Below are 24,393 nucleotides of genomic sequence, written 5' to 3'. Positions count from 1 at the left end.
TCGTGAACTAATTTTAATATTTCTATTGGTGAATATTTGACGTGCGATTTTCATTTGTAATAAATTTTTAAATAAAATATTATACATGTACTCATTTATACACATAGTCACCAATACATAAATATATAAAAAAAAAACACAAATTAATCAAGGACTTCCTTTGATGACAGTGATCCTTTTCGAAGAGGCGACAGCTGCCATAAGTTTTCTAGCAATGTCAATTCATCGTCATCAAAAGCAGATTTCTGGATTATCATCTCATCTCCTACAGAGTAACAGTTATGTACATTTCTATTTAATTTATCGAAAATACTTCTAACGCAACCTTTGACGTTCGGTGGTAGAGTGATATTTTTATAATTTGTCTTTAGATATTTGTCCCAAAGTTCACCTCTTTTATTTGGGTCAAAATCCGGTATTTTCTGTTTCTCAAACGTAGTTAATGCAGCCCTCATTCTTACCATTTGATTGTTTATCATTTGTGTTTCAATGCTTTTCTTTAGTTTTTCTTCGCGATCTTTCTAAAAGGTCAAATTAAATAGAAAATCCATAAAAAAACAAGCAATAATAACTCTAACTTACCTGCTCTGCTTGGATGATGCGAATTTGATCAGCTTTTTCATAAAGTTGTTTTTGAAGAATGTTTAGTTCTTTATGTAGATTAGTAATTTCTTTTTGTGTACTAATAATTTCTCCTTGTACTTTATTTAGTTCTTTAAATGGTTTATTTAGTTCTTTATATGCTTTATTTAGTTCGTCTTGTAGCATAATTACTTTTTTTTGAAAACTGACCTCAGTCTCAGTCTCAGTCTTGGTCCTAACTTCTGTTTCATATTTAATATTAATTTCTTGCAGTTTCTTCTCCGTTTCTTTAATTTTGTCAGCCGCGGCGGTACACGAGACAGCGTGCTCTTCTTCAAGACGATTATAATTTTTCTCTGCTTCATTTCGTTGCTTCTGCAGTTCTTGTAATATATTTTTCATCACAGTTTCCTTTTTGATTAAATAATTATATTTTTTCTCCAGATCTTCTAATTTTCCCCATAAAAAGCAATTTTCTGAGTTCAAAAGTGCCAGAGTATCATCGTCTACTTCTGCCATAATATACCTTTGTTCTGCAACAATTAGATTGCGTGTATGAATTAATAAGTATCAGTGATGGATTGGCAATAAAGGGTGTTCAAAAATTCGTAAGCTTGCAGGAGACGTTGATTTAATGCAACGTATTTCTTGGTTTAATTCAATTTCTCCAATGTCCACATCGCAAATCAGCAGTTCAGAATAATTTTTCTGTTCAAAATAATTATAATTTACAGAATAATTTTCTATTGGCCTCAGAGTAATAAGTAAGATGGACCTCTCTAGAGTTAACGATTTGCATTAATTCTGTTTTAAGTCATCCAAAAGCTATGTTTACTAACTCTTTATGGTTTAAATTTAAAACAATGATTATTCTGATGATTAATTTGAAAGTTCTGACGATAAAAGTGAAAATATCAATTATTTACATTTTCAAATTTTGACAAGATCTGTCAGGTCATTTAACCAAAACGGCCTTCTGGAACGTAATCATTTTTGAACACCCAATACATTAAAGTTTTACATTGTATATGTAATTAACAAATTCAAGTTAAGTAAAACAAATAATGCAACTATCAATTTTTTATTACTTCTTGTTACTGAGCATGACATAAAATTGTTTTTTTTAATTTTTACTAACGTATGATACCAATGATCAAGTTTATATCGCGGGAGTTTAGATAAACCCGGTTAAATAAAGTCAAGCGGCTTTAATATTCCACTGTTTATATATCGAGTTGGCTTAAACCAAGCTGCATAATGAACGAGATTCAAATGACAGTTAAAAAAAACTATCGCATAGAATTTGTGTAAGCTAGCTCGGTTAAGTCCAAGCCGACTGATCTGCCGATCTGGATTAAGCCGATTTTTTTTTTTGGATTCAATATAGCGATTGCGTTTATGTCGACATGACCGAGCGACTTAGATTGGTTTAAGCGGATTAAACGCCTCGATATAAACATAGNAGTCTCAGTCTCAGTCTTGGTCCTAACTTCTGTTTCATATTTAATATTAATTTCTTGCAGTTTCTTCTCCGTTTCTTTAATTTTGTCAGCCGCGGCGGTACACGAGACAGCGTGCTCTTCTTCAAGACGATTATAATTTTTCTCTGCTTCATTTCGTTGCTTCTGCAGTTCTTGTAATATATTTTTCATCACAGTTTCCTTTTTGATTAAATAATTATATTTTTTCTCCAGATCTTCTAATTTTCCCCATAAAAAGCAATTTTCTGAGTTCAAAAGTGCCAGAGTATCATCGTCTACTTCTGCCATAATATACCTTTGTTCTGCAACAATTAGATTGCGTGTATGAATTAATAAGTATCAGTGATGGATTGGCAATAAAGGGTGTTCAAAAATTCGTAAGCTTGCAGGAGACGTTGATTTAATGCAACGTATTTCTTGGTTTAATTCAATTTCTCCAATGTCCACATCGCAAATCAGCAGTTCAGAATAATTTTTCTGTTCAAAATAATTATAATTTACAGAATAATTTTCTATTGGCCTCAGAGTAATAAGTAAGATGGACCTCTCTAGAGTTAACGATTTGCATTAATTCTGTTTTAAGTCATCCAAAAGCTATGTTTACTAACTCTTTATGGTTTAAATTTAAAACAATGATTATTCTGATGATTAATTTGAAAGTTCTGACGATAAAAGTGAAAATATCAATTATTTACATTTTCAAATTTTGACAAGATCTGTCAGGTCATTTAACCAAAACGGCCTTCTGGAACGTAATCATTTTTGAACACCCAATACATTAAAGTTTTACATTGTATATGTAATTAACAAATTCAAGTTAAGTAAAACAAATAATGCAACTATCAATTTTTTATTACTTCTTGTTACTGAGCATGACATAAAATTGTTTTTTTTAATTTTTACTAACGTATGATACCAATGATCAAGTTTATATCGCGGGAGTTTAGATAAACCCGGTTAAATAAAGTCAAGCGGCTTTAATATTCCACTGTTTATATATCGAGTTGGCTTAAACCAAGCTGCATAATGAACGAGATTCAAATGACAGTTAAAAAAAACTATCGCATAGAATTTGTGTAAGCTAGCTCGGTTAAGTCCAAGCCGACTGATCTGCCGATCTGGATTAAGCCGATTTTTTTTTTTGGATTCAATATAGCGATTGCGTTTATGTCGACATGACCGAGCGACTTAGATTGGTTTAAGCGGATTAAACGCCTCGATATAAACATAGTCAGTGATTCTTTTAAAATGAAACCGAATCGATTGACACCTTATATTCGTCAAAATTGGCCCGATAGAAACGATGCTATGCTATAGATTGAATGTTTTTAATCAACCCATGTGCTCGAGATTCCTCTTAAGGTTACTTGCAGATGTTCTTAAAAAAGGACGACAGTCTTATCTGGTTCCAACAGAGCAGCCATATTGAAGTTTTAAAAATATATTATAGCTTGTGACACTTTAGGGAAGAAGATAAATCGATTGGTATTTAATTCGTCAAAATTGGTCCACTAGAAGATGTCGGGAAAGTCAAATTCCAACATCCTGGTGAGTTCGGGAATGTGAATTCGTAAATGCAAAAAAATAAAAAATCGAAATGGTATGCTATGTTGATCATGACCTATAGCTTACACGTTGTTTTTTTTTTTAATAACAATCCAAATTGAATAAATTTATTTCAATCATTGATTTTGATAGTTTGATAATATTGATAATAGAGAACAATACAAAATCCTATGCAAATTGTCTAATTGTGAGTCCATTGGCATAGGTCGGTAGGAATGTTTTAAAACGACGAATAAGAAATGATTATGCAATCCACCGTTAAAACAGTATGGTCTATATCCCCTTTCTAATAAAGTAAAAACCACGTTCGTGGGTCAGGATTCAGTTATTTGATTTACTTTAATTTTAGACACAATCGTTGAAAATAAACATAATGTCAGACGAATTACATTTTACTTAGGTATAACATTTAATAAATATCAAGACAATAAGGGCATTCAACGGAGTGAATCGATTAACAATCGCTTTACGATTAACCGCTTTTACGTGTTCAACAGAGTACGATTGAGAAAATTTCAATCGTAAATTTTTTAGGATGCAAAGCGATGTACATCGGTTTTTGGAGCATGCGTCATCATGAAATCTAATACAACTAGCCGCAAAAAAGATAGGTTATGTTTGTATGTTCCAGTCAATGAATCGTAAAGTTGGGTAAAGTGTAACATCGTTTTGTTAATAGTGTGTATTTGCACGGTTTTCTTATAAAATAGTTATTACAGCGGAAGTGTGTGTGCCGTATAAATAAATCGCATACCATTTGACTGTTGACAGTTGACATCAATGATGCAAACATGTTCAACAAGGATGTAAATCGCTTTATAATCGCTTGATTACGATTACGGATACCTAAAGACTAGGATACGACACGATGTARAACAAAACGTCYCCGTTCTCGATAGTTCCGTTAGCSAGGCCAGATAGCGCAGTTGTTCCTTTCCCGTTTAAGTTTTAAGAGCAATGAAATAAAAAAATGGCCGTATTTACATAACGGTGAGCAAAACGCAAATAAAAAAAAATATAGACAGATGGAGCAATAAATTCTCAAAAATAAGAGATAAAAGTAATGCAAAAATTTTATTGAAAACTATATTTAAAAAAATTTCGAACATTTAGCAATTTGCGCCCCGTCTCATATTTTTGAAAATGCTACGAATACGGTTAAAGATACAAGAAAAATATAAAAAAGAAAGTTGTAGAGAATGAAATTTCCAAGAAAAAAGYCCGSGAGATGATACCTCTATCTTTAATGGTTTAGGTCCTAAAGACATTCGTCGCTTGAGCGGCTTTGAACGTCTTTGAGGCCTAAACCATTAAAGATAGARATATGGTGTCGTGGACTTTTTTGTAGAAAATTTTATTCTCTACAACTTTCTTCCTTACATTTTTCTTGTATCTTTAACCGTATTTGCAGCATTTTAAAAAACATGAAACGGAGTACAGATTTTGAATTTTAAATATTTTTTTTCTCATATTTCTCGTGAAAAATTTACTGGTTCGTTTTTTACAGCTCATTAAGAATATAAAGCTCAACATTTTTGTATTTTTTCCCAAGCAATTAGTAAACTGGTTGAATTTAAATTAATTAATAACGATTTGAAACTGAGACGGTTAAACGCTCTAAGCGCCCTCATTTTTACTCCTCCGTACTACTTTTTTTGGGTCCAAAAAATCAAGCAATTTTGTATCTCGTTTCGTCTCCTAGTATGTAGTTCTCCGTAATTACGATTCGATTCACCGATTGCACGAAACAAGCTTAAATTTTCTAAATTTTCTTCATTTGTTGACTACAACTCTTTAATTTTGTTCAAACATTGGTTGTATTTATTGGTCATATTTCTTAATTTGTTATTCAAAACCTTGCAATGATACTTTAAATTTTGTACTTCTTTTTGATTAATAAAATCTGCTTGTATAGTTTTAGATAACGTATCAGAATAAGTTATTGCAATATTAGTAGTTGGGTTCGGATCAGGATCAGAAAAATTGCAATAAGGAAAGTTCAAAAAATGATAATTGTTTTATTATGTTTCACGGAAAAACTTTTTATTGTTTACGAATTCAGAGGGTGCTGCTCCTTTTATTAATCTAATCCTTTTGCCAGATTTATTAATGTAATTTTTCTTAAAATGCTTTTTGCAAATAACACTGCAGTCTTTTAATTTTGAGATATCTAATAGAAAGTAAAAATTAAGTATTTGTATAATTAATTTTTGGAATCGTAATTTCAACCTTCACATAAATTCTGGGGATTTATAGAAGACAGAAACTGGAATATGTATGTACATACGATATATTTGAAAGCATTATAAAGAGTATTGTAGTAGGAACTTAGGGAAAGGTTTTTTTAATTTTTGCTGTTAAAATTACCACAAAATTCCTGAATATTTTTGATCCATTGAGCACGAGCTGCTGTATCGCTTGGAATTTCAAATAGAGTATCTTTTTCTCCACAAATAAAACACTTTCTGCCCATATTTGAATTTTTTTGAAAATTTGAGAAAAAATTTGTCAAATTTGAAATGTCTGTAGTTTTAAAGTTGTCAAGTAGATGACGCTAGTTACCGGACGATTTTTTTAGGTTAGTAGAATTCATCGTATCCATATAAAATCGGCAGTATGGAGCGCAGCGGAAGACAGATGAAGTTGGCCATGTGCATTAACAAGGCCATCTGAATCAAAAAGCTGCGCTTATAAGGCCGTTTCATTCTCCATGATAACTGTTTCTGCAGAGTGGCCATAAAAACAAAAAATTCAGAACCTTATTGTGCGCCCTCGGTGGCCGATTAACGAATAAACATTGGCGGTAATTTAAAACAATGCCCTTCAATTTTATAAAATAATGGTATAAAAAGGTAAAAACCGTGTTTCATTTGTGGGGCAAAAAATGTTCGATTATTTGAAATTCTGAACAATATGCAACAAAGGCAAAAATAGTGCGAAACTTTTGAAACGTTTTGCGGTAAGCAAATTTATGCAGACAATGATAAGGACAACCTTTTACTTTGTTTTTGTAATTTTAAAGACACTACAAAAATTACGGATTACTCAACAAACAAATAAACCACTTTGCAGAAAAATATTGAAGTTATAAATTGTTCTAACCTACCTCGTGTTATGATTTCATGTTTTATTGTAATTCTAATTTATTAGTATTTTGCTAGTCCAGAATGTACCTAAAATAAGCTCGGATATTTTATAGCATTCATGTTTTAATTGATGTTTTAAGCACTTAACCTAAAAATAAAAAGTCTAAAAACTCTCGATCGACTGCGATAGAAATCGGTAGATGGAGCGCAATAAGGTACTGACGCCCGAAATGTCACAGAAACAAAGTTTATATGGAAAAATCGAAAATTGAAACGGCCTTATAAGCGTAGCTTTTTGATTCAGATGGCCTTGTGCATTAAACCTGTGATTAAACTTTATTATAAAAATATCTACGCTTTTTAATATCACAATTACGAAATTAAAAAAAACTTAAATTTAGACAAATTATAACTATGTAACAATAATGACATTGTTGGTTGCCTATCGTTGAATACTACAATAAGATTAAGAACAATTTCTATAACGGAAAAAAAATTGCTTTTACAGTAAACCCGTTTTTTTTAAACGAGTAGGCCGATGTGTCAGCGTATTTTTGAAGGATACCAACGCTCGACCATCGACCGTCTTCTGTTTAATAAAAACGCTCAAAGGTCAAAATGCGCTATTCTTTATTAAATTTAAGCGCTGCACGATCAAGCGTATTACGTGCGTGTTTACCTTTAAAAAATAAACAACTTCGTAACTAGGGTATGTATTATGTATCGTAAAATTTCATTTTTTTAATCAATAAGAAAATTAGCATAATACTTATATTCAATCCGAAAACGACTGTATAAGATCCATTATAGGCGTGTTAGTAAGATATTCGCGTTCAATCAAGACATCAAGCTGCAATTAGATTATAGTAGTAAATATTTCAAGTTGATTTGCAACTTGTATTGTCATGGTAACGGCACAAAATTGCCTAACCTGTACCTCATTTTAGGTTAAGTTCAACAATACATGTTACAACTTGACAGTAATTGTATAAATATGTATAAGTAAGTACAATATTTTATTAATTATTACTATCATGTTTTGGGCGTGAAACGTGAAAGCAACGTTTTTCTTTTACGACACTGGAAAACGATAACACTATACCACGTGGCTGTTCAGTTATTGCATTTTCTTTAATTTTCAACACAACCGTTGAAAATGAATGAAAAGCAGACGAATTATATTTTACTTATAACATTTAATAAATATCAAGATATTGACTTACCTGTTAAAAACGATTGGACAACAAACGCCTTCTATGCAAACGCCACCGACAAGTAAAAAGGGAAACTTAATTATCGACCGAAACAGCGCGGCGCGCGATCCATATATTAAATTTTATTATAAAAATATGTAGGTAAGCTTTTTAATATCACAATCACAAAATTAAAAAAAAAAAAAACTCAAATTTAGTAAGTTGTGTTACAAAAACAAATTATGACTACGTAACAATAATGACATTGTTGGTTGCCTATCGTTGAATACTACAATAACGTTTTCTTTAAACGAGTAGGCCGATGTGTCAGGGTATTTTTGAAGGATACCAACGCTCGACCATCGACCGTCTTCTGTTTAATAAAAACGCTCAAAAGTGAAAATGTCAAAATTCGTTATTAAATTTAAGCGCTGCACACTCGATCGCATTACGTGCGTGTTTACCTTAAAAAATTAATTTGGATACACCATAATTATTCATTTTTTTAATCAATAAGAAAATTAGCATAGACAATATAATATATTCAATCCGATAAGATCCATTGTAGGCGTGTTGGTAAGATATTCGCTTTCAATCCCATTCTCGATCGAGCAGCCGAAGTGTGCGGACCTGTCCAAACCTTTACCTGCTCAGATTAGCGACAACCCCTGCAACTTGCACTTGTGCTAGTTGTGCGTTCCACCTTGTGTGAAAAACGTTTTTTTCAAAACGAACAAAGTGAGAAACAGGCCAAATCTCACTTACAAAACTGTGCCTACAAAGCACACTCTCGATGCCATCGGGGATCGGACGAAAATCCGAAAACCGAAAAAAGTTCCGCTCATCCGAATTCCGCCCCCGGCGGAACTGAAACCACTGAAAGCGACGACCCAGCAGCTAGTCACAACGGAACCGGAGATGAACTCCAAAGACCTGTTCCAATCGCCTCCGGCGAAGAGGACGGCCAGGACACCACCCCCAAGCCCAGGTAAGTCGAAGGTCAAAACCAAAAATAGATTTGATCCATTACAGGTGGAAGAAATGGAAACCAGGCCACCCAGAGAAGCAGACCAGTCCGCCGGCCCTTCCCAGGATTCGGAACAGCCGAGAAGAAGCCCCACAGAAAAACCCCCACCGCCGATCGTGATTCACGGCAAAGCGAAAGATCACGCAGCACTAATTCAGTTCTGCAAAAAACAAGTTGGTGAAAATTTCACCATAAAGTACACCCGGGAGAGGACAATCATCTCCACGAAGACCAGGAAAGAATTCATTTCCATCAAGCAGAAGATGGAACAAGACGAACTGGAGTACCACACGTACATCAGCAGGGAGGAGAAAACCCACGCGTTCGTCCTCCACGGCCTTGACAAAGGGCCCGAAATCGCCGAACTTGTAAACGAAATGAAAGAGAAGGGTGTAGATCTCATCAACATTTATGAGATGAAAAACACTCAAAGGCCCTTGTTCCTGGTCATCACCGGAAAATATGAGACGCTGAACAGCATCTCTAAGAAATGCCAGGCACTAAGCCACATTCGTGTGAGCTTTCACCGCTACGTCAAGAAAACCCGCATCACGCAGTGCCACCGATGCCAAGAATGGGGCCATGCGATAAGCAACTGTCGCGCCAAGCCAAAATGTTTGAAATGTGCTGAGGGACATTGGACGAGGGAGTGCGAAATCAGTGAAGACGTCGCACTCAAATGTGCAAACTGCGGAGGCCCCCACACCGCAAACAACCTCAATTGCCCCGTCTACCTAAAACGGGTGCAATACATCAACGAGAGAGTTGCACAAGAAGATGAAAAAGCTGGCCGCAAATCCACCCACTACATCCCAGCCCCGGCCCCCAAGACAAACGCTTGGACAAGGGCCCCCACGACACAACCGCAGCCCGTGCCCCCCATGATTGCATCAAACTGGCCAGCTGAACCAGCACCGCCCCCAACAACAACAGGAGCCCCGAGGACACAGCAGCCTGTGTCCTCCTCCTAACGATAGATTTTATATTCAAAATTACAACATAATTAGGCAGGACCGAGTAGATGGTACTAATGCGGCGGGTGGCGTCGCGATTTTGGTCAGGAAAGGTATTTCATTTTCAAAATTAACGTTACCGTGAACCACAATAGAAGCCGTCGGAATTAAACTAATGAATCAAATCCATTTTATTGCAATTTATAACCGTCCGTGTTATAATATTTCACAACGCGATTTAGAAAACCTAAGTAATATCGGTAATAAAGTAATCATTGCTGGCGATTTTAATGCGACTCACAATACCTGGGGATGCCATAGAAACAACAGAAGCGGTTGTGCTATGTATAATTTTAGTATCAGTAACAATATTATCATAAACCACCCGCGGTCACCTACTCACTTTCCCTCAAACATTTACACCCCGACAACAATAGACTTAATCCTAACAAAGAATTTCTTATTGGAAAACGACCCTCAGTCGCTTTCACAACTAAATTCCGACCATAATCCGGTAATTTTCGAAATTTCTAATCTACGTAAAGATAATGACAACCGACAAATAACTTCTTTCAAAAACACCAACTGGCATAATTTTCGTAAAGATTTAGATAGTGAAATCCAAATAATTCACAATATTTCGACCACTGAACAGTTAGAATACGAAATTAATAAATTTACAAAATCAATTCAAAAAATTTGGAAGAAACATTCAACCACTCGAATAGTCACTTCATTACGAAAAGATAAAATACCAGATAACATTGTTAATATAATTAAAACTCGTAATCGCGCTAAGAAACGAATGCAAGTCACCGGTGACCCTACACTTAAACCCCAAATTACGGCATTAGGTAATCAAATCAAAAATTTATTACGCGAACATAAAAATAACGTTTGGCAAACAAAATTAGCTTCACTCAATCCTAACGATAATTCACTTTGGAAAATGACAAAATCATTGAAACGTAAACCATATGATATACCGACACTTATCGCGAACGGCATCCCAGGCGGAGGCACTGGCGGCACAATACGAATCAGTACATAGAGCAGATCAAAATTTCACTAACGATCAAAATGAAATTAAAAGGCAAGTTGAAGTATTCATTAATCAAAATCGCGAACAGACAAATTCACAACACTATCTAACACGAATTTTTACAAACCCAACCGAAATTGCAGAAATAATCAAAAAACTCCCCAATAACAAAGCCCCGGGGCTAGATGAAATAGAAAATAAAGTAATTAAAAATTTTTCACGTAAAGCTTTAGTACAATTGACAAATTTAGTTAACGCAATGTTCAAATTAAATCATTATCCACAATCCTTTAAAATCGCAAAAGTAGTACCCACTTTCAAAGCAGGTAAAAACGCCCAATTACCAAGTAGTTACAGACCAATTAGCTTACTTTCTTGCATTTCTAAAATTTTCGAAAAGGTGATTCACTTTAGACTCAGCAAAATTCTTCAGAAAAATAAAGTGAAATTTTAAAGTAGTTAAAGCCAATTCAGTAATTAATTATTTATCGCAATTTTACAACTGCGGTCACGATCGTAAAATATCATTCATCCTTAAATGAAAAGGAAACAAAAATCTGGATCATGGATGGTCAATACACACGTGGCGTCAGTTTTTTTTGAAGGTCAACAATTTCTGATTGCATAATTTTGTTTTTGTCTACTTTTGTTTGATTTTTGTCTACTTTATGTGATAGCTTTTGGGATCTGATTACCTTCTTCAAAATCTTGAAGAAATCTTGAGTTGACGTAAATTTTAGTACCTAAATTATTTATATATATCTTTTAGCCAAAAACTATTTAAAAAAAAGAGCTTTTATTTTGTCGTACACATGCAATTTAAAGAGTTGGCTAGTCTTACTAGATTGTGTTATGATTTATTGCATTTTTAAACTACAATAGATTGCATAACAAATAAATTTTAGTATATAGAACTGTTTTCTTCTAGGATCTTCATTGTGGCAGTATTAATTTATTTTAATAGTGTAAAACAGTCCAGTGCAAACCGTAGTTTTATATTTTACAATACATGTAACAATCAAGCTGCTGCTTCTGGATAGACAGCGTATCCCACTATTAGTAAAGTTGTCTTCCAGAATAAAGGTACCCAATTTTTTATTTCGCTTTTAAAACCGGGGTTCCACATCGTAATTGCGACAGACTTAGTTTCAAAGCAAATCCGACAGATGACTCTTTGATTACTTTCGAAATCGGTGGGTTTAAAAATACAGGATGCGCCAGAACTTGCGCCCCAGAGAAAAATGTCATATAAGGTAAGATACCAGGAACATGGAAAAAATGTTAAAAAAATTTTATCTATAAAAATTTCGAAGTTTAAAGTTTGCACTTTGACTCTATTTATTTCTGTTGGAAAAATAATCTTCCAAGTTTTTTTGCTATAGGCTATTAAAAGAGGAAACAAGTAAGTTGTATCCTAAATTGTAACTCTGTTCAATGTTATTTGTGGCTTTTATTGGCAAAATTTTTGTCCCATTACTAAATAATTGTAAAAAAAACATATACAATCATATCATCAGTATCATTAAATACAGGGTTAGTCACGAGAGGGTTATTTCTGAATCTTCTTTACTGCAACCCATTATACATATTGCAACAATTTCTTGATTTCAAATTTTGAAAATAATTATAACTAAATCCACGATAGCTGTTATTAGCCTTGTGTTTTTGATATTAAAGCAAAAAAATCACCTCTGAAACGATGCGACATGGTTTGTTATCGTTTACCAACCGACTAGGCGCATGTTTAGAAGTCGAAGGTAGACACTTCAAACACCTTTTACATTAACTTAACTTGTTAATTTATTTGTTGAATTTTGATTAAATATAGGTTATCTGTCAATCTGACATTTTTGGCAAATCTAACCAACTTACTTTGATTTGTAATTTAAAAGAAATAACATATTTAATTTAGCAATTAGTGATATTTGTATTGTTGGTTGCGGCAAAAGAAAATTCAGAAATAACCCTCCTGTGAATAACCCTGTAGATATAAAAAAATGTCAAATGTCAAAATTTTTTGACAGATAGAATGTTCCTGGTATCTTACTTTACTTGAAAATTTTCTCTGGGGCGCGAGTTCTGGCGCACCCTGTATAGCAAAACATCTTATTAGACTTAGTAGCTTATACACTTTTTTGTATAAAATTAAACTCACCTTCCTAAAATTAAGTATTTTAATTTGCTTGGATAAAATAGGCGGCATCGCCGGATCACGACCACTGTTACAACCTTCACACTGAACATCAGGTACAACTTCTGGAGTTACAAAATTCGTAAGCAACTGATGTAATTTATGCCTTCCCCAACCTAAATCACCCGCTCCACTGGGTAATGCTAACGAAAGACTTTCAAATTTATCATAACGGACACTAGACTGAAAAAAACATACATAATCTATCACCCTTTCAAAGTCTGTTTGGATACCTTATGGCCACATTCAGTACATCTTAACTGACTGGTTAAAGTACCAGTAAAAGGATGTGAAACAGGTTGTTGTGGAGGTCCTGACATTTGCAGAGCCCGACAAGATCTCGAAATCCATCGGTTTCGTCTAATCGCGGTGCCTCTCCAATTTAAACTACTCGGCCTACATAATTCATTTAAAGACATAACACTGCCTAAAGTATTAAATTCGGAAGTTTCTTCTTCTGGTTCAGTGACATCCAATTCATTCATGCCCAAAGCATCAGATAAACAACCGGCCTAAAATCACAAATTAGAGTAAAAATCAAAGTCATCTAAAATACAACTTTTCTTGTAATTTTGTGAGTCTCTTCATCCAAAGTGGTTAGAAGCACGTTTAGTAATTCGTGAGCGTCTTGCTCGCCTGCGGGGATAACCCAACCAAGCCGTTTCAAAGCATTAATAACAGCAGCTGGTGCGTAAGTCTCCTTAACGGACTTATTAGTACCATTAACAACTAAAAAAATCACTTTTAACTAAAAGTGCTACACATACAGAATGTTCCACGTAACCACCCCTATGAACTTTCAATGCAACCAGTTTCACATTTTTGTTATTAAAATCCTACGAAGGACTTGAAATACCTTTTAATTGATAAAAAAGGATTGTCAAGTGGTTATCGAGGATGCCTTGATTTCTCAAATTTCATACAATACGAACCTTTCAATATGAAAGGACATCAATAGTACGTTGCGTTTAAAGTTTAAAAACTCTTCAGGGTCGTAACTGACATGATTTAGGCCTTTTTTATTAAATATTCCAAGTCCAAGCCTTTACACATAAACATTTTGAAAGTATTTTGGACTAGAGAATGACTGTTAATACTGGCATTGAAAACAAACTGCTATATTTAGTACTGCTACATAAAATCAAACCGTGAACTATATTACAAACCAGCATTACAAAAATAATCACCAAATTAATGCATATTCATGGGTTTGGGCATTTAACTTTTGTGGTTTACCTGATAAAACGGTTGCCAAAGTTCTTCTTAGACTTGTTTCTTTCACACATCTGTCTTTTTCCAACCAGTCAATGAATTGCGGGCAGGCTGCCAGTGCATGCAAAACAGCATTAAGGAAACAAGTCTTCCCCAAATTGACTAAGCCAGCTAAACGTCCTCGACCACTGCCAGATGTTGTCGCAGGGCCCCAGAAGACAAATGCTCCAACAACTGCAGCTGCGGTGAGGCCTGCTGCGACTAAAATTCGATCAGATTCCATGCTGAAATAAAATGCGCTTTAAACATGAACCAGTTATTTAAATCTAACCTCACTTTTAATTATATCATGTAAACCATATTCGCTCTTTTAGAACTGAAATAGATCACTAGAAATTTTAAAACACTTGTCTGTAAAATGAAAATATTTTAATAAAATTGTTGAATTTGTTTAAAGAATATTTTTGTCTGTCAAAATGTCAAATAGACAAACACAATAATGTAACCAACCGAGGAGCGCAATTTTAATTTTTTTAGAATAATTGTTTATGTTCCTTGTTGTATGTGCCAAATTAAGTTTAACAAATTCTTTTTGTGATCTAATTTTAATAATTATGTTTATATTATTTAAACAAAATTGAAATGATTTAATATAATTTGTGCTAGGGACTTTTGCGTTTTGGTCGTGGTAGCAAAATCAATTTTCCTGTTTGTTGACAGTTGTCATTTAGTTAAGTCAAATTTGGTTAAATTTAAAAACGATGGATGAAAATTCGCAAAATAGTGTATATAATCTAATCACAAACTTGTGTGAAACATTTTCTTATGATCAAACTGTAGTTAAGAAACTTCGATCAAAAGCCTACGAAATTTTGTTGAAAAAGACAAGCCACAATTCAACAAGTACGTTGTTAATCAATCTGTTTCAGCTTATTTTACACTATTTTTAAGGTCAGAGACATTTCAAAGGCCTCGATCCTTACAGTAATTTATTAGCATGGCAATTTACACTGGCAACAAAGTACAATTTAGTAGAACACAGTTTAAAATTGAAGGAATGTGGGGAGTATGTCCAAAACTATTATGATGAACACATAATTCAGTTTTTGTTATGTTTGCGGAATGTTCCGGTTGAAAAAGATGATTCTGTGGTAAGTGTCCTCGAAATAAGAATTCTTTTATTTAAATACGTTTTGAAGGATTTTGAGCTACCTTTTGATATTAAAAGTTTATATAAAATGCCATCAACATCTAGAAGCGATTGTTCAGATACGCTTATAGACATTGCTGATAGCTATTCATCAGCAGATGTGTGGGCTGAGGCATCGAAACTAACATTTAGCAACAGGAAAAATTGGGAGGATTTTGGACATTTTGAACCTGATAAGGAAAAACCGTTTTTGTGCGAATTAGGGGAATTGTCTCATTTATGGGTCGAAAATTTACCTTCTGTTTATTTTTCATGCGTTTTGCAAGATGATATTACTGTTGAACCACTTGTTAAAACAGTAACAGAATTTGTCAAGGATCTCAAGTATTTACTAGGTAATAGTTATTTTTTAATCATTCTTTGATGAAATATTATTTGGACAAAACCTGTATTTAAGTAACACTAAATTATTTTATTTATTTTGGCTATGGGTCACTGCTGAGAATAAAAACCAATCAAACATATCACAGTGTTTCAGAGTTTTTGGTAAATTATGGTCTAATTTATTAATTTTTTTGTCAAATTTACATTTATCAATTCTTGAGAAACGTTGAGAGATTCTTTGCTATTCATTTTTCGAATTTAAGTTTAGATATTATTAGATAGGGTTATTAAAGAACTACGACGAGACTAGAATTTTCGGATTTGTATTTTTTAATGGGATCCTGCCATGCGTTCAATTAATTTTTTAATTAAAGTGGCTTATGATTTAAAAATTAAGTTAGCAATGTCGACCATCAAATTCATACGTCATACGTCACATTTTGTGGTCAATTGTCATTCATTTCCGAGGTGGCCGGTGGCTTAGTTTTCACCTGAAACAATCTACAAAGTGATCCACAATGACTGAATATGTTGGTAATCCTGACCCTAATTTTTAAAGCTTACCATTAGAGTACGCTTTTGATTAAGAACAATTCAAGAATCTTGTGGGGTTGTACGTCAAGTATTTGTCAAGCAAAACAATATCCGGTTGCAGTGTTTCGAATCATTAACAAAAATACTTTCAAATCTGTTGCCAACAGACTCAGTCTTTCTGGATTACTTCGTATAATACTACTAATTTAATATTGCCAACATAATTACAAAGACATAAGTTACTTTAATAAGAAAAGATGATTTTCATGATATTCAGTAAGTTGTGTTTCGTGATGTGTCAAAAAATCCAGTCAGGCGACACACAGTTTTTGGTCATCACCATTTTACATGAACGAGTATTGTGAACATTTACTTTTTAGAGAATACTATTAAAATAATTAAAAAAAAAACGGCATCAAGTGATCTAAGATTGATAACACTAAACATTGGCAACAAAAATATCATAAGTGAGCTAAAAGTGAAACGGATTCATGTTGAAGTTAGCTTTGCTACCAAAAGTACTACATTTGAATTTTTTATCACATCATAGATAATAGATTTACGTTGACATCTCAGAGTCACAATTACATAAATCAAGTCTGTTTCATTTAATAAACCATTGTCAAAATGTTGTTATGTTGGTAAAACTTAGACGTTAACAGCTAATCGTGAATGTTACAATTTTCTCAATTGGCAGCTCTGCCTGCAACTATCATTGTTATTGTTATTTTTCTCATCTCATTGCGCCTGAGATGGTGTTTGGCTGAGATTTTAATTTAAAGGCTTGAATTACTTTTTTGCTTCGTGTTTTAATGGTCTTTTTTTAATTTCTATAAACATAACTGACGATTGACAGGACAGGTATACAACTGGCCCATATACCGGGTGTCTCAGGCAGGCTGGGATATACGAGTAGGAAATTAACATGGGAAATTCGTTTTTATTTTTTTCCGGCTACAACTCGTCTTCGTGTAAATCGGTTCATTTATTTCAACTCGTGGTTTAAAAATCCACTTGTGAAATAAAATGTCCGATTTACACTCAACCTCGTCGAATAAATAACTATTTTTTTTGTACTCAATGTTAAAGAGTGCTTTTATCAACTAATTTTAGTAGATAAAGTAGTCTTTTATCGTCTAGTGAAATAAAGTAATTTTTATCTACTGTTTATATTTAAGAAATTCTGGTAGGTGAGTACAAAATAAAACGAAATATTACACACGACGATAAAGATTGTTTATCTACTCGTGAAAAAAGTCCACTCATGAAAAAAGTCCACTCGTGACTTCGTCACTTGTAAGCTTAACCTTTTCACTCGTAGATAAACAATTTCTTTATCGTCTTCTATAATAAATAACTATTTCTTGCCTGGGCATTTTATGATTCCCGTTGGCGCATTAATCTGGGGAATTTTTTTGAGAAATACAGGTTTTAATCTTAAAATTTTTAACCCTCCACGGTTTAATCTCACAATATTATCAATTCTCCCTTGCGTATCTTGTTTTGTTTTACTTTTCCTTGCCAGTTTTTATTAGTTGCGTTATTTCTTCTTAATGCGCCAGAACTCGCGCCCCAGAGAAAATTTTCAAGTAAGGTAGGATACCAGGAACATGAAAAAAATGTTTAAAAAATTCTTTCTGTCAAAAAATGTTGACATTTTTTTTGACATTTGACATTTTTTTATGTCTATTTAATGATACTGATGATCTTGTATACAGGGTGCGCCAGAGCTCGCGCCCCAGAGAAAAATGTCAAATGCCGGCGGCAGTGCAGCCGAAGAAGTAATTTTTGCTTGCATAAGAAAGTTATTAGACTCTTAAATCCACCAATCCCAGAAAGGCGGCACCTCAAGATGTGATTGAAAAATTATATCCGTTGCTAGGTTACGAAAATAATACCAATTTGCCCAGAATTTAAAAAAATAGCTGGTCTACTGTAATTTTGAGTTTGACATTTATTAATTTTCGTGATATGGGTGACATAACCTGCTAGTTTCCAGTATTTTTCTCGCTGAAGGGGTTGTACACGAATATAATGAGACAGAATCGTTAATTATTATCAACAATTATCAAAAATTATTTTGAAACATTCTGGAAATTCCTGATGAACCGACTTCTCTCTAAAACTTCTTCACAGGTATTGTTCCTTTTCAACTTTTTCTTCGATCTGATACAGATTAACAAACCGATAAATGAATTTTAGAGCTTGAAAACTAATGCATTATCCTTTTGAAATAAAGAAGCAAGTGAGAGTGAGAGACCAGAAAAACATGAAGAAATACGCAAGTTTCTTTATTTACTTTAATGCAAAATTAACACTTGGAAAAGGCTTGCATTTTCAACAATTTTTTCCAACAGAAGTAAATAGTGCAAAATTTAAACTCTCATAACTTAAATTTTTATAGATAGAAATTTTTTAACATTTTTCCATCTTCCTGGTATTCTTACCTTACACGGCATTTTTTCTGGGACGTGAGTTCTGGCGCATTCTGTATAATAAGAGTTTGCTCAACTTCTCGCACTTGGTTCGTAAATAACTAGTTTGACACTGTTTCAGGTAGTTTGCCTTTATTACTTTGTGAAGTTTTTCAATTACTTTCAGTTATTTATTAACAGGTTATTTATTTCTTGATTCGCTTTGTCAGTGAGATAGCGGCCAACACATTTTAGAAATTGTATTAGATAACCTACTTCGAGGTATAACATATGGCAAAAATTAGACTATTGTTTACTCTTGAACGTAGTAAAAAAAAATGGTGTTTCTAAATTTTTAATAAAACATTTTTTTTTATGAAATTTGTAGTGGGCATGGCTTCATACTCCTTCAGCTATACTGATGATTCCGATTTTTTCTTGGTACCAAACATTACAGTTAAAGGTCTGTCACCAACAACTCTGAAATCTTACAGTGAGGAATTTATTTTTTGTGGAAACTGTTACAAGGCTTTGCATGAAATTTCAACTCCTTGCTCACTTACTGGGGAATACAAGCAAGACGGTTATATTTTTGCTGTATGTTTGAAGAGTTTTTTTATTCCTCCTGTAATAAAACTTTTCAGGAATTGTGTCAGAGTATTCAGCGTTATTTGGAAGTCTATCGCACGACAATTATAAGTCTGCCTGACACAATTGGTTTATTGAAATTACACGAACGGACTAATCAGTTGCGTAATCAATTGACTACATTAACCTCAATTTGTAAATTAGGACCTTACGCAAAATCCGAGAGGATGCCACATGGAGTATTACTTCTGAATTATCTATATCAGACAGCTTTGAATCTCATTGACAGAAAAGTTTTATTGGTTTTATATGCAGTTTTGTTTCCCTGCTGTCAAGTATATTTCAGCAGGTTTCTTCAACAGTGGCTTTTGGACGGCACTGTCAACGATCCCTATGAAGAATTTTTTATTAAACCAAATTTCAAATACATATCAACGAGAGGCAGGACTTACTGGACCCGGAGTTATAGCATCCGTGAAAATATTGTACCGGATTTTCTAGCTGATTTACGAATGGATATTTTGAATTGCGGGAAATCTATGAATTTACTCAAATTATGTTTACAATCGGTTAGTTATCACTGATTTGAAATAATCGCTTTATTTTTTGTTTTGTTCACCAGAGCACATTTTACTCGTATTTAATGGAAAAGAAACCGTTGATTATATCTTGTTGTTTAACTTCGGAACAATTATCCTTGTTGAATCAAAACGCGACGTGTTATTATCTTGAAATTTTATCAGAATGTGGTCCGAGAATTAATCTGGAACATATTGTAAGAAGGCATAAAGAACAGGATCCTATTTTTATGAATTTAATCGCCAAGAAACGTGCTGCGACGTTGGCGAGACTCGAACGTAAGTATAACTTTTTTTAAGTACAAAGTTTGTTTAGAAATGAATATAAAACCAACTTGGCCTAGTTTGGAGTCGACGGCGTTTGATACATGTGCAAAACGGCATAAGTAATGTTGTCGGCTGTCATAGTAATGGAAATTATGTTAAGGTTAAATTTGAATGCGAAACAATCTTTATAATTTTCTTGACCTTTCATGGAATTTATTATTTGCTATCATTTGAGTTATATTCTTTTCCTCTAATAAGATTTTTTGCGAACAACACAGTCTCATTGTCAATATAATAATACATGTTTTCTCGGACTAACCTGAAAACTAATATGTAGTTCCAAACAGGTTTTAAAAAGTAAATCGTTGTTTTAGGTAATTATACAGTATTAGTATTATATTATTATGTACTTAGTACAGATTTCTAATAGTCCAAATTAATAGAAAATTTATATTTAAAATTTAATTTTCTTTTAAAAATTTAGAATTATTTAATTCTATTGAAGGTGTTTCAGAACTCGCGCCCTAGGAAAAAAATCCAAGTAAGATAAGACACTAAGAACATGTTTTTTTTTTAATTCTCTGTCAAAAATGTTTGTTACATTTATTTTTTGACATTTGACATTTTTTATGCCTATTTCATCGCCGAATTTTTTTTTTCTTGCTTGGGCATGTCTTGAGTTCAACTGATTCCCGTTGGCGCTTTAATCTGGGGGAAATTTTTTGACACTTCAAATTTTTAAGGTTAAAATGTTTAACCTCATAATATCAATTTTCCCTTGCGTGTCTTGGTTTGTTGTACTCTTCCTTCGCAGCTTTTATTAGTTGCGTTATTTTTTGTTAAGGATATTGATTTATTTAATTAAGAAAGTAGTAGTCTACCGATAATCTTGTATAGGTTTTTTTTTATAATTATTCAGTAAAGGTACAAAAACTTTGACAATAAAAGCCACAAATAAAGTTAAACAATAGCATACATCATTTTTCTAACAGAAATAATTAGAATCAAAAAGAAAAAAAAATAATTTTGAAATCTTTATAAATAGAATTTGTTAATATTTTTGCCACCTTCCTGGTATCTTATCTTACTTGGCATTTATCTCTGGGGCACGCGAGTTTTGAAATGCTCTGTATGTTATTGGTGTATAACTGAAATAATGGCTTTTAAAAGAGGTACTTTAATATAAGCAGAGTTTTTTTAATTAAATGAAATGTTAAAATTTTATCACATTTTAATAATAATAGTTATTTACTGTATAAGTTAAGAAAAATGCTCATTATCTATGAGTAATGGTTTTTTAAAATGAGTGCAGAAAATCACTCATTAGCATACTGTAAAACTTCAATAATGCGAACTAATTATTGCAATGGCTTCTGCGGATTAACAATTTTTCAAAGTGTTGACCACAACTTTTTTTCCAATTAACTGAAATGCACTAGTCCAAAAAATTAAAGGAACAAACTAATTTTCCAAAATTTTTTGGTGATTTTTGAAAGGTTGTAATTCAACTAAGAATGGTCGTATCTAGATTAAGTTTCTAGTTTTGAGATCTTTTGGCAATTTTTTTTTCCTGTAGGTAAACAATACCATGTTAAATCCCTATGGTTGCGATTGAGACCAGACACTCGGTATAATAAAGAAAGTTTAATTTTTTCTTAGTTTATTTTAAACATGAATTTAGTCGATGTGTATTTTTTGTGTTCAAATAATATACAGAATGTAATATGAGAATAGTAAATGATGTGAGATTACAAACAAATAATATATTTTAGTCGAACGAAAGAAAGCATTAGAAGAAGAAAGAGAGAAAAAGCTTGACGAATTGACCGCATTAAAAGAACAGTATGATTCTGCTGTTCAACTAAAACAAGAAAGAATATCATCGGAAATAGAAAATGAGATAAAAATAATCCAATTTAACTTATCTATTGAAAATACTCGTGATAAGTTAATCGAGAGAGAAGCGTAAGTTTTAATAAGACCTGACTTTTTATTATTACCACACTTGCAGTAATGAATTAATCGATTATTACAACAAATTGTACGAATTATCGGATCTTCGGCGAAAAAAAGTTGAAAACCATATTGAAAAACTGAAGACTTGTTTGGAGCAACCAACCCACTTGGATGCAAATTCTTCAGAAGAATCTTTTTATTCTATTGATGAACCAGTCGGAGAGGCAGAAAATGAAGAGAAATATGATGAGCCTTTGCCAGAAATCGAACCAAAACCTGATCTAGATTCTGAACCTATTCATACTTCAAAATCTCTTGATATAATCAATGCCAATAGCGAAAAAAGCCAAGATGAATTTTATAAGGCAACTTTGGAAACGTTTACAGCAGCAAGAAAAAACAAAGAAAAGGTTTTAACAGAAGAAATGGGAATAATAATAACTCCACCAATTAAAAAGCAAATCACTACCATTTGCGATAATCAAAAATTAAGCGATGCGCAGAAGAATAAACTTAAAGTGATGAGTTCCGAATTCGGAATCGAGATGAAAGTTATGAAACCGACGATCAAAAAAAGTTTAACTCAATGCGAAATTAACCGGAACCATGTTCTGGGCTGTAGCGATGTTTTTGTACCACAAAAACTTGACAACGTTAACTATCTCAATAGAAATTTCACGAATAGCGACATTAGTGAAAAGAAAATCAAAAAATCGAGTAGTTTGTCTTTGGATTTTGTTAAAAGTGATATTCCTACGCCAATGAGTGTTGATACAACCCCCATGAGCGAATCCACTACAAGTAGATTTGGTCTAAGTGTAGAAAGAGGCGATTTTGAGAGTATTCCCACAACAGCTGAGACACAAGCTACAGACGAAGGTTTCATTTTTGAAGAAGTTCCAGAAACGAGTTACGTTCCAATCAAGCGAAACTTTTACGATTCGTTACAAAAAAAGGTTTTTTCGAAACGAGTAACAAGAGAAGAAGCGTCTGGTCTCAGCACGAATTGTTTGAGGCTGTTTCTTCATGAGAGTGTTTCTATTCCCTTGGCAACTCAGACAAAGTTGATCGATAACGAATTACTGAAGTACGTTGTGGAAGATTTGCAATATTTGAAACATTTAAATAGTCTCAGAGATTATTTTTTCTTGCAAGATGGGGAGTTTGGCAGGAATATTACTGAGACTTTATTCGAAAAATTATACGATGTCCATTTTCCCATAGAATTGATCAATTGCCGAACTTTGCAGAATTTGGTTTTTGGAGCTTTGCAAATGTCGTATAAATTTCAGGAAAATTCAAACTGTTTGTCTTTCAAAATAAATAGCCTGCCGAAGAGGTTCCATTTAGGAGATCCGGATGTTTTAGATTGTTTGTCTCTGACGTATAAGGTGAAGTGGCCTTTAAATATTTTGTTGCCGGTGGATACTATTGAAAAATACGACGAAGTATTCAAGTATCTCCTTAAGCTTAATAGAATTTCGTGGGTTTTGAAGAGAATCCTTTTGGTAAGTTTTACTAGAAGACTGATTTGCGTTAATAGAGTGTTTCACAGGAACTGAAGATTTTGGCTAAAGTTTCGGGAAAAAAAGAGATTTATTTGATGATGTCACCTCATTATCGACGAGTACACCAATGTAGGCACGTTATGTTACACTTTATACAAACATTGCAAAATTATGTTGTTGGAGAGGTCTTGCAATCCAGTTGGGAAGTTTTTGAACGCAATTTGACCACAGTTACAAATTTGGATTCTTTATACCTGACTCATACCAACTACATTAAAAATATTTTGTTCCTGTAGGTTAAAAAACCCTTTTTTGTTAAATTTACAGAAATTTGTTTTAGCTGTCTTCTTAATCAAAAATCGGCACCTCTGAGGAAAGTAATTCAAAAAATCTTTGTTGTCATTTTAAAATTCTACGATCATTTGAGATCAAGAGCGTGGAAATGCGAGGATGGAACTTACGTTCATCCCAATTTTGCAAAATTAGAAAGCATTTTTCTTAATTTTGAAGAATTTGTATTATACTTATTTAAAGTAGGACGAAAAGTTGCAAAAAGTGGTTACCAGCCACATTTAACACAGTTACTTGATATGTTGGATGTTAATGGTTATTATTCCAATAAAAATTATGTTCAACTTACTTAAATTTTATCAGGGTTAAATAAATTACTTTAAAATGTTA

At 33.1% G+C, this 24,393-nt stretch overlaps 3 protein-coding genes across 4 annotated transcripts in view; 1 reads left to right on the top strand and 2 right to left on the bottom strand.

Annotated features, from left to right (window-relative positions):
- The window catches only part of LOC123004049, a 22,586-nt gene extending 7,405 nt beyond the window's left edge, over nucleotides 1-15,181 (bottom strand). The window contains exons 1-9 of the mRNA XM_044397165.1: nucleotides 14,670-15,181; nucleotides 14,358-14,617; nucleotides 13,681-13,850; nucleotides 13,355-13,633; nucleotides 13,086-13,304; nucleotides 12,982-13,035; nucleotides 9,745-9,902; nucleotides 9,215-9,418; nucleotides 8,958-9,095 (exon numbers count right to left, since the gene is read on the bottom strand). Coding sequence (XP_044253100.1) covers nucleotides 8,958-9,095; nucleotides 9,215-9,418; nucleotides 9,745-9,902; nucleotides 12,982-13,035; nucleotides 13,086-13,304; nucleotides 13,355-13,633; nucleotides 13,681-13,850; nucleotides 14,358-14,616 — 1,481 coding nt within the window. The 5' untranslated portion in view covers nucleotide 14,617; nucleotides 14,670-15,181. The remainder of the gene's footprint in view (nucleotides 1-8,957; nucleotides 9,096-9,214; nucleotides 9,419-9,744; nucleotides 9,903-12,981; nucleotides 13,036-13,085; nucleotides 13,305-13,354; nucleotides 13,634-13,680; nucleotides 13,851-14,357; nucleotides 14,618-14,669) is intronic.
- On the bottom strand, nucleotides 8-1,426 carry LOC123004212 (spindle pole body component 110-like). 2 transcript variants are annotated; one of them, XM_044397356.1, is made up of 3 exons: nucleotides 583-1,426; nucleotides 326-521; nucleotides 8-265 (listed from the first exon to the last, which is right to left on the bottom strand). In XM_044397356.1, the coding sequence occupies exons 1-3, from the start codon at nucleotides 1,099-1,101 to the stop codon at nucleotides 144-146; spliced, it is 837 nt and encodes a 278-aa protein (XP_044253291.1). In that variant the 5' UTR covers nucleotides 1,102-1,426; the 3' UTR covers nucleotides 8-143. The 2 variants fall into 2 exon arrangements, with proteins under 2 accessions (XP_044253291.1, XP_044253290.1); XM_044397355.1 differs by having other exon boundaries at nucleotides 8-521; nucleotides 583-1,425.
- Nucleotides 15,019-24,393, top strand: LOC123004211 (gamma-tubulin complex component 6). The gene is made up of 10 exons (XM_044397354.1): nucleotides 15,019-15,236; nucleotides 15,285-15,484; nucleotides 15,533-15,878; nucleotides 19,204-19,412; nucleotides 19,460-19,972; nucleotides 20,026-20,260; nucleotides 22,021-22,213; nucleotides 22,260-23,712; nucleotides 23,760-24,004; nucleotides 24,053-24,393. The coding sequence occupies exons 1-10, from the start codon at nucleotides 15,095-15,097 to the stop codon at nucleotides 24,354-24,356; spliced, it is 3,840 nt and encodes a 1,279-aa protein (XP_044253289.1). The 5' UTR covers nucleotides 15,019-15,094; the 3' UTR covers nucleotides 24,357-24,393.

The sequence above is a fragment of the Tribolium madens genome, unplaced genomic scaffold (assembly GCF_015345945.1).
Source record: "Tribolium madens isolate multiple individuals breed KSU strain unplaced genomic scaffold, Tmad_KSU_1.1 Scaffold_1;HRSCAF=32;Tcas5.2_LG8, whole genome shotgun sequence".
Taxonomy (NCBI): domain Eukaryota; kingdom Metazoa; phylum Arthropoda; class Insecta; order Coleoptera; family Tenebrionidae; genus Tribolium; species Tribolium madens.
Note: the sequence above shows the minus strand (reverse complement) of the source record. Positions and strands in the feature narration are given on the sequence as shown.